Raw genomic sequence first — 16825 nt, 5'->3', positions numbered from 1 at the left:
CATAGATAATTGGAGAAGCGTTGCAGCTGCTTAGGCCGCAGCGCGGCCCAGTTGATCCAGAAACTGTTACCGGTGCGCGGCGAGGGGAAAGACAATGCGCTGCTATTCGTTGTTTTTTTTCACCGGACCTACGTCTCGCCGCACGCCGCCAACAGTTGCTGGGTCGAGTGGGCCGCGCTGTGGCCTGAGTAGCTGCAACGCTTCTCCAATCATCTATGTCGACGCGCTCCTATTCTTCAGATTTCTGTCATTAATAACTCGATAATTATTGCGAATCTCGCAAAACGGTATGGGACTTTTATGTTTATCTTAACCCAATCTACCTTCACATTTCGGGTTGGCAACTTATAATCAACCACCCTGTATAATATGTTTCTCTACATGAAATACAGTTGCAAAGTAAGGCTAATATTTTAGAACTTTTGGGCGTTAATGGGTTAAGAACATATCCTGAGTATATGCCTTATATATGATACTCTATCTAATGTGAAAATACTAAATTAAACTTTTCGATTAACACAAGAACATTATATTTTCTTTCATTATTTTTTTTAATAATTTAAAACTATAACAGTTTTTAGAATTTATAATTGCTTTAAAAAAATTACTTTAAAAAAAGTAATTCAATTTTCTATTGACAACGAAAATGTTTTGAAACGCGTTCTCGTTTCAACTCGCGGATCATTCCATAACATTCGGATGAATTCGATTGTAGAGAAGCTTCGAAGAGAGAAATGAAATTGGAGCAACGTCGAGGTTTTAGGTGGAACATATATCGGGTTTTATATTCAGGCACGTATTACTGATATCCAGGCATTACTATTATTTGCACAACTCGAGAGGCCACGCGAAATCTATAGAATCGGTCACGTATCGACTCTTTTATTATAAAGCAACAGTTTCTATGTTCTTTGGTAACGATTGAGAATAAGTATGCGATCGTATTGAGCTTCAGTTGAGCTTCTCTTAATTTTGAACTCAATTCCACGCTCATTCGCAGACATTAATCGTTGGAATGCTATAATTTCGAGATATTTTTATCGAAAAAATAATTATATTAAATGGGTTAAAGATTCTTCACTTTACGTTGTGAAGAGCATATCGACGTTTTTGAGATATCCGATATAAAAAGTATATTTATTGTAAAAATATTTATCATAAAAATTTACTGTATAAATTTCATGTTTTATATCAATCTGAAAATGTCACATCATCTCTAAATTGATAGGCAGAGATGATAAACTATCTTTTCGATATGACATCTCGCACAACAGATCTCTAGATAAGGGTTTCCCTTGACCTTATTCCTTCGTCATTCTGAAGAATGCGTAACGGTAAGTCATACGTTCATGTCGGAGGCGCCACGAAGTTTATCACAACTGATAAAAATGGTAAATAAGCGGGCATAAATAAATCGCACTGTTGACGGAGTGAGGTGGCGCCGCTCTGTAAGCGTGATAAAAGATCATATTGACTGTTGAATATAGCGTGAAACCGCGTTACAAATAAAACCATTCTGAATAAGCGATCGTTAGTTCGGAGGCTAAAAATACCTTGGATTCGTAGCAATGTCATCACAATTCTTTCGCCAGATATAGTGCAATATTCTCACTGCATATTTAACGTGAAGTGATCAATTATGAATCTGTTCGTATCACCTATAAGCGATATGTAGATTTAAAGAGGAGAAGAGATTTTCTACAGAGTGTATTTATGATTAAATGCCAAGTTATTAACTTGTTACAAATAAATTATTACGTAAGTTATTACGTAAGTCAGTCCTTCGATTATACATTTTCCTGTGATCAAGCTGCACTTAACGCAACAGTCGAATATATTAGAGAACGTTGGACAATTAATCATTTGCACTGGATAAACTCGTAACATGAAAGTAATATTTAAAGTAGCGAACCTATCGGACGAAACGTTTATTTTTTAATGAGAGGTCGGATGCAATCTCGTGCTCATTCGCGCATTTTATGCTTCTTCGAATTATTATTTCCTTCAATGATTATCGCGCGCAATCGAATGCGCGCAACGATTGGCAGTAGTCTGAGCGGATAGGGGCAGATTGCTGAGAAATATTTACGCCTCCAGACGAGAAAGTGTACAAAGTAGGACAGTGTTCGTCAATGATCGTTCGTAAATCACGGTGACTCCTGAAACATTGGCATTGTACAAATTCCAAGCTCTATTTTCGTCGAAACCTGAGGAGACGTAACGTTTCTTTCTTTTTTTGCAAACAAAGAAAGGATCGCCGCGCTATAAATAATACGGTGCAGCCATGCATCTAGTCTGCGACAGTCCGATAGGAATTTCCAGAGACGGCATCAGGTCGATCAGCGAGGAAGATCTGGTATGTAATAACTGTAAGAAAAGAGAGCTCGACGTAGATATTATAAAATTCCAAGAGACACCGAAATTGCGCGTTCGTACAAAATATCGTAGCTACGGTTTATCGATGTTATCTCGCATACTACACTAGATCACTTAAAAAAATGGAAGAATGTAGAAATAAATAACTGCATTCTCCCTTATTGAAGAGCGCTAAAGCCGATCTTCCATTTTCACACTGTATTTGCTCATTACTGAGTGAGCGCATTCAATATTATCATAAGCTGAAAATTATGTTGTCACACACAGCTCTAAATCTAAGATGAGAATATGAGCTCCTAAGTACATGCGTAAACTTAAATTGTCTCTATGTATCTCTATGTGTATAACGATCAAACACATCGAATATTTGTCGGCTTCGTTTGCATTATTTTAAACATTGAATAAAATTGAACTCGCCCTTTCAGAACACGATGCCAAAATGAAATTCAATTTTAGTATGTATTTACAAATCCAAGTGTGTTATTCTTTTACACATTTTTTTTGACTAATGTTCGTTTTATATATTTTAGACTGCTTTAATAACTGTTTTAAATTACAAATATACTTATATAATATTTTAAATTAGAAGTAAAAATATATGTAGAAAATTACATATATTTCGGATTTTTATTTTATTTTAATATGTTATAAAAGTTAGAATTCTGAGTAATTTTTATTTTACAATTATGTGATAGCTACATGTAATTTTTTAGATATATCATTTAAAAATTTTAGATATCATTTAGATAATTTTGGATCACTCAAATTTCAAAATTAAAATTTTCAGATATATTATTTAAAAATTTTATATTAGTTATATTAGGAATGAGTTATTTTTCGCTATTGACATTCCAAAGATATTGTGTGCTATTCTGCTTTGTTATTATATTTTTTATATTTGTTATTATACTTATTATTATAATTTTATCATTATATATTTGCTATTGTATTTGTTATTATATTTTTTATCTGCATCATATTCGTTAAATACAATTAGGTTTATGACTAGTTTGTAGAAAATATTTGAATCTATCATACATCTTCACTAAGTTGATAAATCTATCATATACTAACATAACAAATTCCGAAATGATTAATAATGTCCTAAGACAAAGTTCACGCTTGAACGATTTATTATTAAAATATTTCTTTATAAATTTCGCTATACATATTGTACTTAAATCTCGCATAGAGACTCTTACTGATTTCTAAAATCTGTTATTTTATTGGATCGATCCATAAGTTTATGCAGATTTTTAAATAAGATTGAAATGTGTTTTATTTTTATTAAAACATTTTATTTTTACACTTAATTTTTATTAAAAACAATTTTAATCAATAGTATATGCACCATTTTGTCCGCCAATCTTTTACTATCTTTATGTAATTTCCTTTTCGTGAAACTTTTATGTTTTTCTGACAAAAAAGCGTTGTAAATGATTTTTTATCTTTTCTAAAGAAGCAAAGTTTATACTTTCAACGGAGTTCCGTAATGAGCAAAACAGATAATAATCGGAGAAGATAATGTCGGATGAATATGATGGGTGAAACAAAATATTCTAAAGCCAAACTCTAACAATTTTTGTTGAGTATGCAATAACACAGTTTTGCATTATCGTAGTGGAAGACAATACTTTTCCGATTGACTAATTCAAAACGCTTTCTGGTAATTTCTGCCTTTAGCATGTCTAGTACTTATTCGAATTAATAGTTTGCTGGCTGGGTTATAATTCCAGTTTATAATTCTCTTCCAGTCCCACTAAATGAAAAGCATAGCTTCTTTTGTATGTAAATCGAACTTGAAAGCAAATAATGGAAGTTAATCATCTCGCTTATTCCATAATTGTTTTCGTTTAACGTTATTGTAAAACCTTTACTTCTTGTTTATTGTTACCATTTGTTTAAAAAATGGTTCAGTTTCATTCGGCACATGTGTTTGTAGAGTAAATCGCAAATTGATATACGATTCATTAAATGTTAAATAGTGTTACGCTCAACATCGGACTTTTTTACTCCAATTTCTTTTTTCCATTAATGTCCGAAGGACATTCAATATACTACAACTAAATAAATAAAACTTATTTAGTAGTTTACATTTAAAAATAGTTACTGTGTTTTATAGAGTTGCTCCATTGAGACTCCGACTCAGACTACTATGCGCTTCGGTCACGCGTTAAATTAGTTAGCGTCAAATCCAAAGGTTTTGTTCTTTTGAGCTTCCATACTTCGTTGTTGTTGACTAACATTTGAAGCACGGAGATATTGACATGGTTATGTAGCCTCTGGTCATGCTTTATCGCTACAGTCTTTATTACCTCTAGGACATTATCCATTCTAAGATCTTTGTGGATGTTTTCATTGCGTATGTACCACTGCGCTTTAACAATATTACGCAGCACTTTGTTTTGAAAGCTTGTATAGATTTAATGTTCGTTCTCTTTATACAGCCCCAGAGCTGCAGCCCGTAGGTCCATACTGGTACGAGTATTTGTTTATATAATAAAAGCTTGTTGTAGGTACTCAACTCGCTTTGTCTTCCGAGAAGCCAATACATCTTCCTATATTTGATTTTGAGTTCCTTTCTCTTTTTCTTGACGTGGCTCTTCCAGTTTAACTTAGTATCCAGCGTCATTCCCAAGAATTTAGCCTTGTTTTTACATGGGACTTTCTCATGATTTATGACAATAGGCAAGTTTTTTATTTTCTTGTTGGTGAAATTAACATGAATTGATTTGATTTGTTAAGTTTTATGTGCCAATTTTTTTGTCCAAGAGCTAACATTATCAACAGCAGTCTGCAGTTTTGATGTTGCTGTTTCGACCGTACTTCCAGTTGCTAAAATGGCTGTATCGTCCGCAAACGATCGTAGTTCCTTCCATTTGTGGTATATCGCTCGTATACAGCAAGTGCAGTAAGGGACCCAGCACATTGCCCTGCGGTACTCTTGTCCAGATTTTTTTGAATTCCGAATATTCGTTTCCGTGTTTAACTCGAAATATTCTATCTGTTAAATACGATTTTAGGATCTGACAGAATTGCTCCAGTAGTTTTCCGTAATTTATAGTATATCAGGTCCTCGTACCACACCTTGTCAAAGGCCTTCGAGACGTCAAGAAAAATGCTTGAACACATTTTCCTTTCTTTCAAAGCCTTTTCAATTATTCTCGTTATCCTGTGCATCTGATCTATCGTTGAGTGATTATTTCTAAATCCAAATTGATGCGTAAGGATTAGGTTCCTATACTATAATATCTACTATATATAATATATAATACTACAATATTTAGGCTTTTGAGTAAGAGTTTCTCGAATATTTTAGATATAATTGGTAACAGAAATATCGATCGATATGAGTCTTTGTCATACAGCTCTTTTCCCGGTTTAGGGATCATTATAACTTCTGCTACATTCCATTGTCTAGGAATATATCTCACAATTGTCAGTCTCAAAGTTGAGTTTATGAGATAGAGTAGCTTGATGGTCGCTTTGACGGGTAGTTCTTTAAGCACTTGTCTTGATATAAGGATCCCGGTGCTTTTTTGGTACTCAAATTTTTGTTGATCTCTTGTATAAGTTCGTTAAGCGATACTTGCTTAATTATTTCGCTTGTAGAATTAACGTTTAACTTGATGTTCTCTTCAGAAGTTTGCCGTGGCAGTGGTTGGAACATTTTTCCACTTGGTCCACAAAAATTTCAGCCTTTTCCTTGTCACTTCTTGCCCATTCGTTGTTGTCCTTTCTAATAGATATATTTTGGGTCTTTGGCCTTTTAAGTCCTTTCATCAAGTCCTTTCAAGGTTTTCCAAAGTGAATAATCTGCATTTTTATCGGCAGTCAACTACTGTAAGTATGAATTTAATGCTTTAATTTTAATTTCCTTAATTCTTACTTTGAGATTGTTACTCAGTCGATTTAATTTCGTTTTGTGTTGAGGTACTCTACTCTGTTGCCATTTTTTCCGTATCTTTCTTTTCTCGTTAACTATCTGTCGTATTTCGGTTGAATAGGTGATGTTGTTTATGTTATTCTTACAAGAGACATGTCACAAGTGTCCGGAACCGATTTGATTCTCCTTCAAATATGTTATTAAATACACAAATCTAAAAGACACGTATTTTTTTATATGTGCGAATATTGAGTTTTAAAGGGTGAAACACCCCTTTAAAGAAAAACGGTATTTTTCTTTAGAATCGAATATCTGCTAACCTATAAGTGATAGAAAAAAAACATGTAATGAAAATTTAATTGCTTGAAGAATACTTTAAAGTTATATGAACAAAAATTTTTTATTTTTATTTTTTTTAAGAACCCCCACCACTTAATCTTTTCGCAAAACAAAAAAAATTTTTTTACCTAATTTAAAGCTTATTTTTTTCCAAATTTAACTATATATGATAAAGTTATGTTACGAGATATCATTCTCGAAAATTAATTATAATTAAACGCTTCCATATATACGCTTATCCGTACTATGTGTATAAGTCATTATCGTCGAAACAATAAGATATATGAAAAATGTTTATGTAAAATTTTTATCTATGTTTTCTATGTATTTATAACTGCATATTATGTATATTTAGAATTGTAAAAAAATTTTGAAATAGTTTAAAAAAATTTAAATTAATAAAAATTTTTTAAATATATCCCCAGTTCTCTTATTATTTCTTTAACATTTAATTTCTTCTATAAAAATTAAAAACAAATTTATTCTAAAATTACCTACTTATAATAAAATTATTTTACAATTGAATCTTGAAAATATACATGTCGCAATAGTTGGCATAAACAATTTATATCTTACGTTAAAAAATTAAGATAAGATTATGTGTATGTGTTCCAGATATGTTAACAGTATAAATTTTTTCATGTAGCAATCTAATACTCACAGTCAGCACACACTGTCTTTTCGTTATATAATCAAATCTATTATTCATCTTTACAAATCTTTATATTTTTGAATAACGTTTTATAATAATTTTTTCTCTTACAATTATTTTTGTTCTTACATCTTACATTTTGTTTATTTGTTATTTACACAATGATTATTTACATTATTTACATTTTATATTATTTACTCATTATACACATTACAATAATGATATTCGACAAAAAAATGTTTTAAGCATAATGATTTCTTGCACCAAGAATATCTTACTACAGCTATATTATTACAACCTTGAATATTACATTTTATTGATGTTTCGTCAAAACTAAATTTTACTGGATTTTCAAATTCTTCTGGTCTTTCATTCGTATAACCATTTTTAAATCACGAATATTTAAATAAGTTTTGATATCGTGGGGATGATAATTGATTATGTATCAAAGATTGCAATTTTATTATATTATTTATTATATTATATCATGTAAATTTATATTACTTTCCAACAATAAAACCGTATCTGAAAATCTTTCAGCAATATTTTTCCAAATTCTGAATCCATAAACATCTAATAGTTGTATTTTCTCTGTAGTTCCTTTCGGTATTATTATAGTAATAATATGTGTTCCTGGAGGGGTTAAATCCGAAATAGTATTGGGGCAATGTCCAATCCATGAATCGATAAGAAGAACGCTATTAGGACCGATGTTTGCAAAATAAGCTTCTTCTAACTACATTTTAAAATGATCTGTAAAAAATATAAATGATATAATAGTTTTTATAACTCTTATTAAATTATAAAATGAAATAAGTTTGTTAAAGAAAATAGTTAGAAAAGAAAATACCTGATGCCAGTTTATCAGATTTCGATGCTTTTACAATGGCATTTTCTGGTTTAAATAAATTTTCTTCTACTCTTGGTCCAAACTTACCACTAGCTTCTTTTAATACAATAAATAAAGGTGACAACAAATTGCCATTACAGGATGTTATTGGTTGTATCGTATATGAATGGGTTATTGATGATATAGCTTGCACGACACGTTCTACTTTCTTTTCTTCCTGGTTAGACAATGATCTTCCAGAATGAATTTCCAATTGGAAACCACTTTGATCTGAATTGTAAATATTTTCAGATCCAAATTGTTCAATAAGAGGTTTTACTGTTTCCAAAAAATCATCAGCTGATTTTTGCAAATCAACAGAATCTTCTAATGTTCTTCTAGTGATAAACTTCGTAACTTTTCTTGAAACAATTCGGTGAGACTTTTTGAATCTTGCTATCCAACTGTGAGATGCTTTAAATATAGGATTTAAATTTCCTATTTCTTCTTGAGCTTGTAAAGCCCATCTTTTTAGATCAATATCATGAACCATGAATCCTAATTCAACAGCTACAGTAAATTTATCGTGTGTAAATATGGAGATGTAAGATAATTTTTCTATACGACTTCCACCTGAATTTATTTGTTCTTCCCATCGCCTTAACTGACGTTCAGATGAAACTCTTCTAAATTTACTTTGCACTACTTTGAAAGGACGATTCCTTTTTTTGTCATTACTGTTTTTATCAATATCTCGATGTCGCCAAAACTCAACAGCTCGTCTTTTATAAAAACTGTCAAAATTTGTATCATCATTTGAACAATGAGGATGAGAATTTAAATTATCTTCATTCCATGCTTCTTCGTCATCTTCAATTATTTCAGAACTATGTAATTTATAAGGTTCTTCATAATCGAAATATATTTCTTCCGTTACTTTCAACCCATTATAATGAAAAACACCATCCAACAATAATTAATTTTTGTATGTTTTCCTTTAATTCCTTTTTTGCTTCAGTTTCTGGCGTTTCTGTTAGATATATTGAATTTATTGACACTAATAAAAGTCTAACAACGTTAAACGGATTGATAATCATTTCCAAAGATGTTAAATTTTGCTTTCTATTGCAATACAAAAACAGTTTACACATATGATTACAATGAGAAGACTACACTGACTGTGAGAATTATGCTGCTACATGAAACAATATATATTATCAACTTGTCTAGAACACATACACATAATCTTATCTTTTAAAGTAAGATATAAATTGTTTACGCCAAATATTGCGATATATATTTTTTCGCAAAGATTTAATTGTAAAATAATTTAATTAGAACTTATCTGGAACACGTACACATAATCTTGTCTTAATTTTTTAACGTAAAATATAAATTGTTTATGCCAACTATTGCGACATGTATATTTTCAAGATTCAATTGTAAAATAATTTTATTATAAGTAGGTAATTTTAGAATAAATTTGTTTTTAATTTTTATAGAAGAAATTAAATGTTAAAGAAATAATAAGAGAACTGGGGATATATTAAAAAAATTTTTATTATATATTATTTAAACTTTTTAAAATTATTTAAAAATTTTTTTACAATTCTAAATATACATAATATGCAGTTATAAATACATAGAAAACATAGATAAAAATTTTACATAAACATTTTTCATATATCTTATTGTTTCGACGATAATGACTTACACACATAGTACGGATAAGCGTATATGTGGAAGCGTTTATAATTAATTTTCGAGAATGATATCTCGTAATATAACTTTATCATATATGGTTGAATTTGGAAAAAAATAAGCTTTAAATTAGGTAAAAAAAATCTTTTTTATTTTGCAAAAAAAAATTATGTGGTGGGGGTTCTTAAAAAAGAATAAAACTAAAACATTTTTGTTCATATAACTTTAAAGTATTCTTCAAGCGATTAAATTTTTATTATGTGTTTTTCTATCGCTTATAGTTTAGCAGATATTCGATTCTAAAGAAAAATACCGTTTTTCTTTAAAGGGGTGTTTCACCCTTTAAAACTCAATATTCGCACATATAAAAAAATACGTGTCTTTTAGATTTGTATATTTAACAACATATTTGAAGGAGAATCAAATCGGTTCCGGACAGTTGTGACATGTCCCTTGTTAGTTGTATTTATAGCAGGGGTGTTGCTCCATGCTGCTTGTTGTACATCAGAAATAAATGACTCTACTTCCATTTCAAACTGTTCTGGTGATTTAAGTGAAACTTTTATGTTGATGTTGATTTCGAGGTCTGCTCTGAAACTGTTCCAGTCAGTTTTCTTATTAATTAATTTAGGCGAAATTACCTTTAGCAGTAGCGTTTCGCTAATCGTCATGATTACAGAGGTGTGATCGGAAGACAGATCACTGCTTTCCTCTATCCTCACATAGTTGTTGGACAAACCCTTAACTATGAAAAAATCAAGAAGATCAGGGATTTTCTTCAGGTTTGATGACCAATAGGTCGGTTTTCCTGTTGAGAGAAAATCACATTTCTCCTCCTTACTTGCCTCGAGGAGTATTTTGCTTTTTGTAGAAGTCAGTCTTGACCCCCAGTACGTGTGCTTAGCGTTAAAGTCACCTCCGATTATAAATATTTTGCCGAGCAAGTTGAATAACTCAATGAATTCCCGCCTTAGAATTTTGAATCTGGGAGGACAGTAGATTGTTGCAATGTTAAATTCTCTTGTCTTCGTGCATACGTGGATTGCCACGACTTGCATGTTATCAGATTTAATTGTGATATCTACATTGTGTTTGACCGTATCTTTTATTTTCATGGAGGAACTACCTCTAGCTTTATTGGAAGGATGGATGGCGTGATGTGCTATATATCCTCTTATTCTTACAAAGGATTGCTTCGTTAAGTGAGTTTCAGATAACAAGCAAATGTCGATCTTTTCGTTTCTCAGGAATATTTCTCGCTCCTGAATTTTGTCAAGAAGCCCATTAGTGTTTCAGGTTGCAATTCTGAGATAATAATTTATTTTTTCTTTGCTTTGGGACTTTTTTTTCATGTTATTTTCCAGTTTACTTAATCTGTCCAATAACATTTGATTCGTAGCACTTTGCTCGTCAAGTTTTCCAAGGATGAGCGCGAGAGTTTCACTACTTGAGTGATTTTCTTCATTTTTGTTACTTTTTCATAGTTGCATTTTAACACTTGTGCATAAGTATTTAGCTTATCGCTGTTGGTTGGGTTTGGTTTTTTGCGATCTACTCTCTTTTCTTTGTTTTGTTTAATGTTAGTTTTTTGTTATCGAATCCGGTTGCTGGTCATGTTGCGTTTTTTCTGTAATTCTTTTGCCACTTCGCAACCTCTATAGTTGGCTGGATGAGCTCCCTTACAGTTGATACATTTCGACGTAGTTTGTCTGCTTTTACTGCAGTTTTGGATAAGATGCTTCCCTGCACATTTAACGCATCGAGGATCCTTCTGACAGTATGTATGAGTGTAGTTGTACCTTTGACACCTCTTACATTGAGATATCAGTTTGGTATTTTTTCTTAATGGCTCAATTCTTATTACTGTATTTAGTATCATCTTGATTTCATAAATTTTTTCAATGCTTTTTTTGTTGTCAAACGTTAAAATGAACAAGGGAAGCCCGCGCTTAATAAACGTTTGCTTATCCTATTGACCTCTTTGTTCTTCTTTCTTGATGATGTTAGTTGCGTCTAGTATTTTAAAACCTCTTTCTCGCAGTTCTTCCGTTATTTCGTTGCGTATGTAGCATATAGTCTTCTGGCAACTACTTTTACTGGTCTTCCATTTTTATTTTCATACATATATCATTAAATTTTTTCAACGCTTAATTTCTGGGCAAATGTTCTGTACGAATCAGGATTAGGAACGTTGATTTTCCATACATTGTTATTTAGAGTGGTTATCTTATATTCTTTTTGTATGGTTGATTTCAGCAACTGATGTAAGATGTTAAAATTCGAAATTCCGGTTACATTTATAAGTGGAGGTTGATGGGCCTTATTTTGTGATTTCTCTCTTTCATTTTTCTTTTTAATATTATATGCTATTCTTTGATTAGTCGAGGTCCGGTGAAGACTTTACTTTTCTTTTTTTGTGGTTTCCTCTCTTATACTTTTTACTTTTGAGGATCCACTCTGTTTCTCTGGTCAACTCTTCTTCGTCGGTGAAATATTCACGATGGCTATTATTGTTGCTGTCCTTATGTAACTTCTTTTTTGAAGAACTTGTTTTTTTGAGCTCTTCGTTTTCTGCTTTGAGTGTTGCGATCTCCCTGCTCATATCTAGGCAGAGTTTATGCATTGCGCTTAGCTTCAATCGGAGGTCCTCTCCTCCTTCTATCTCTCTAAGACTCTGATCTTGAAAGTTTATTCCAGGTAATAGCTGGCCCCCCAGAATCTGTGGGGCCTGCCTCCAAGGAGATTTCCCAGTGCAATTGGTTTGCCACCTGGAGTAGTTTTAAGTACGTTTTACCCATTGCTCGAGTTTAGTGACTGTTGGTCCACGGGAGGTATTTTATTTCCCTCCTGTCCGTCAACGTGCCCAAGAGCACCTGACGAGCGTTCTCCCATCCACCACCTGGGGAACGTGCCTCTTAGCGGTTTCAGCCTCCGCCGGAGGTTACTCTAATTTGATGTAAATATCTCGAAACGGTTGATTGACTAATGTTTAACTTCACTGTAATGTTCCGAGTTGTATGTATCAATTAGAATCAATTAAAGTGGTTATGTGCTGGACATCTGTAGTTATATCGGCCTACTAAAGCGAGGAGTATCTTGAATATTTATTTTTTCTGCATGAAATTTCAAACACCATTTCTGTCACATGCGTTTGTTTATGACATCTTTTTCGTACACGCATATCTTTTCCTATAAATTTATATATATTCATATGCAGGGTTGGGAAAGTTACTTCGTAAAAGTAACTAGTTACAGTTACAGTTTTCTTTACTGAAAAAGTAACTAGTTACAGTTACAAATTACTGACTTTCAAAAGTAACATGTTACAGTTACAGTTATTTAAAAAGTAACGAGTCGTTACTTTTCAGTTACTTTTCTATAATAAATGTGCTAATATTATAAATTTCGTAATTGTGTAAATTTCAAATTAATTTAAATTATATCTTAGTTAATTATACTTTATTATGAATATAAAATGTTATACATTTGTTACGTTCTGGAGGAGGAACGCAACTTGACGCTTGCTTTCATAAGCTCCGACGTACTCGCAAGTCTGCGGTGCAGATCAAGGATCGGAATGATCCCTTTATCTAGCGCGGACGTACGTCGGTGGTTCTTTATTTAGGTCAAGGAACTGAATTCTTTTACCTGGGATAGGACCATGAGCGACAGTTGAGGGAAGAGAGAATTTTTTGTTGAGAATAATTAGTTGGAAAACGTGATTGGCTTATAATTACAAATAATTTGTTTTATTGGTGATTAAGCGGAAATTCACAATGAAATAAAATTTGTAAGATTTTATAATGTGTACGTATATATATGTATAAACAATCGCGGTTTGAACAAAATTCCGTGTTCGTTATGTCCGACTGTGATCGAAAAGATTGGGCCATTGATACCGGATTTCACAATTAAGGAGGAATGCCAAGGGGGATAGAAAAAAGGAAGAAAAAGGAAAGGAAAAGAAAAGAGAGAGAAGAAAAGAAGAAAAATGGAAAGAAAGGAGTCACTCAGGCAAAAGAAAGTATAAACTTACTGCTGGTTCTATGCTATTTGTCGAAAATGAAGAGTGTAATTGCTGCGTGTCGGTGAGGGCGGATGACCCAAGTTCTACGTCAAGAATAGGAAGCTGGTTTCAACTGAATTGCTCACAATGGTCCAAAAATGTGTACGAGATCGTTGCACAGAATAATTAACAACTGGAGAAACACTGATCTGTCTAAGCCAGTAGTAGGCTAGATTGTTAGGAGACCCTGAAGGGGTGCTGAAGAGAAGCTTCTGTTCTGGCTGCGGGTCGGTCGAGAAGTCATTTGGCCTTTTGGCTTTTCTCAAAACGTCACCTCGATTGAGAGAGTGGGATTTGGGGAATTGTTGAGAAATCTAATTTTCATATGCCCAAATATGGTCATAGGACTGTGCTTCGAATGTTTTTTAGAGGTGGGGATCAAGAGCTACGTTGCAGTATCTCTAAGATAATTATTGTAAAGGATAGGGCATTTATGACGATAAGAAATTTAATCTTTTCGTTAGGTTTAGTAAGAGTTATTGGGTAACATACTTTATGAAGGGACGTGGAAAAGCTGTGAGTTCTTGAGGATTAACAAAATCAGATATCGACTGATCAATCTGGGAAGTGACTCAGCGAATTTTCCTGACAAACAACTAGAAGACTTTGGTCTAGGGGGAGATAAAAAAGAAATCGGTATGTGACGTCATCGTGCTCGAAGGGTCGCGGAACATGTTCGTTGAATATAACATTTGAACTATGTGTGCAACATAAAATAAATTCGCTCTATTTATAAAAGTAACTAGAATACTTGGAGTCCGTAGGACGTAACACATTACAACATTACTTTATTATAAATATATTGAATAATGAATAATACTTCGAATACTTCCGCATATGCTGACCATGGCATTTTTAAATCTTTTTCTAATGATTGCGATGTCTTATCCATAGCTTCCATTTTTAAGTAACTGGAACCACGCAGTGCAGTTTACGTTAAACGCAGGTTATGTTAACGACTAAGGACTGGCGACGCGCGACGGAAATGTCCAATAGGAATATAATTTTTTGAGAGAAATACAGATTGCGTTCGAAGAGGAGACTATCAGCGCTATTGTGTCATTTTACCCTTGTTTTACATCTAATGAATGATAAAGATGGCGCAATAACACACTTTCCGAACGCAGTTAGAATAACTAATGCTTGTTGTACATCAAGCTTCGCACGTAGCATTATCATGCTACCCACAGATGTCTATACTATAAGCATCTGTGGTACTACCGGAAACTTAGGTTTGAAATATATAAAGTAACTATTAAAATAACTATTAAATTAGTTATTAGTTACAAAATAAATGTAACTAAGTTAAGTTACAGTTACAGATGGAAAAATGGAACGAAGTTAAGTTATAGTCACTAAAAAAAAGTAACTGTATCTGTAACTTCGTTACAAGTAACGAGTTACTACCCAACCCTGTTCATATGAAATATCAGCTATCAAAATATATATATACATATATTATATATACAGGGTGTTTAAAAAGTTGTAGTACGGCCGGGTAACTCTTAAAATATTGGTTATCGTAAAAAACTTCTTTAATAAAAGTTGCAGGGAATAAAAAAAGACATTCAATGGTGACCTTGACTTTTGACTTTAAGGTAACTTTCAAGGTTAAATGAAGGTCAACCCCGTTTTCTCAAAAAGTATGTGTTTTTAATAACGGAAATCGAAAGTACGTAAAAAATTGTCCACATATGTCCTTAGTCATGTTGACCTTTGATCTATAGAGGTCATTTCAAGGTCAAAGGTCAAGGTCATCTTCAGGGATCGTACACTCTATTTTTTTTTATTATAGAGGAATAGGGGAAAATTATGATGAGAAAAAGGAGAAGTATTTTATGAAAAAATGGGAAATTTTAATTGATAAAAAACAGATTCATATCAAAAGACTAATAACACTGATGTATTTGAACAATAGTTTTATTGAAAATAATATTTTTATTAAAACAGTCATATCTTTATTGAAGAACGCAATATATATATATATATATAATATCCCAAGTAACAAGGTGACATTATTAAGATGCCTCAAGACGTTATTAATATGTTATTTTATATCACCCTGCTACCTGGGAAACATAAAACTTCTGAAATCTAAAATAACAAAAAAACGTTTGTACATAAGTTGTGAGTGGTACTTATGTATGTATCTATGTATGAGATATATTAGGAGCGCAAAAAAGTTCCGAGCCTTTTTTTGCAAAATTCAAAATTTATTTAAAAACAAACAAAACTATATTAATCAACGAAATATTCCCCGTTTGCATCGATGACCTTTTGCCATCTTTCGGGCAGCTTGCGAATTCCCTGATGGTAGAAGCTCACCGGCTTCGAGGCGATAAAGTCATCAATGCATTTTCGTATCTCTTCAAGTGTCACAAAATGTGTATCAGCCAAGAAATGCTGCAGAGACCGGAATAGGTAGTAATCGGAAGGCGCCATGTCTGGGCTATACGCCGCGTGCGAGAGAAGTTCCCAGCCTAACGCAAAGATATGGTCCTGAGTCACTTTCGAAACATGTGGTCGGGCATTGTCATGAAGCAGTATCACTTTACGACGTCCTTTGACAGTAAATGGCCTCTTTTCTTCAAACGCATCGCTCAAATTGCTTAATTGTTGCTGATAGCGATCTGCCGTTACTGTTTCACCCGGCTGTAATAACTCGTAATACAATACACCTTTCCAATCCCACCATATGCAAAGCAAAACCTTCTTGATGTGGATATTGGTCTTTGGCGTCGATGTCGAAGGTTGACCAGGGTCAACCCATGATTTTTTACGCTTCGGATTATCATAAAGTATCCACTTTTCATCACCTGTAATGATTTGGTGCAGAAAATCCTTTTTCCGGAACCTTGAAAGCAAAGTGAGTGCCGTGTCACGCCGTCGATTTTTGTTGTCTTCGGACAGTGCATGCAGAACCCATCTGCCTTCCTTTTGAACTTTCCCCATTGCATGTAAACGTGTGGAAATGGC

General features: G+C 32.8%; 1 protein-coding gene across 2 annotated transcripts in view; it reads left to right on the top strand.

The window, feature by feature from the left end:
• The first annotated feature begins 2072 nt into the window (after nucleotides 1–2072).
• LOC105190690 (solute carrier family 26 member 10) overlaps nucleotides 2073–16825 on the top strand; it is an 83342-nt gene continuing 68589 nt past the window's right edge. Inside the window, exon 1 of one of the 2 annotated variants that reach the window (XM_011153566.3) lies at nucleotides 2073–2356. In XM_011153566.3, the coding sequence (XP_011151868.1) occupies nucleotides 2285–2356 (72 nt within the window). In that variant the 5' untranslated portion in view covers nucleotides 2073–2284. The remainder of the gene's footprint in view (nucleotides 2357–16825) is intronic. The other variant, XM_025299997.1, reaches the window with a different exon arrangement.

This window comes from Harpegnathos saltator, unplaced genomic scaffold, assembly GCF_003227715.2.
Source record: "Harpegnathos saltator strain DR-91 unplaced genomic scaffold, Hsal_v8.6 scaffold312, whole genome shotgun sequence".
NCBI lineage: Eukaryota > Metazoa > Arthropoda > Insecta > Hymenoptera > Formicidae > Harpegnathos > Harpegnathos saltator.
This window is presented reverse-complemented; position numbering and strand designations above follow the sequence as displayed.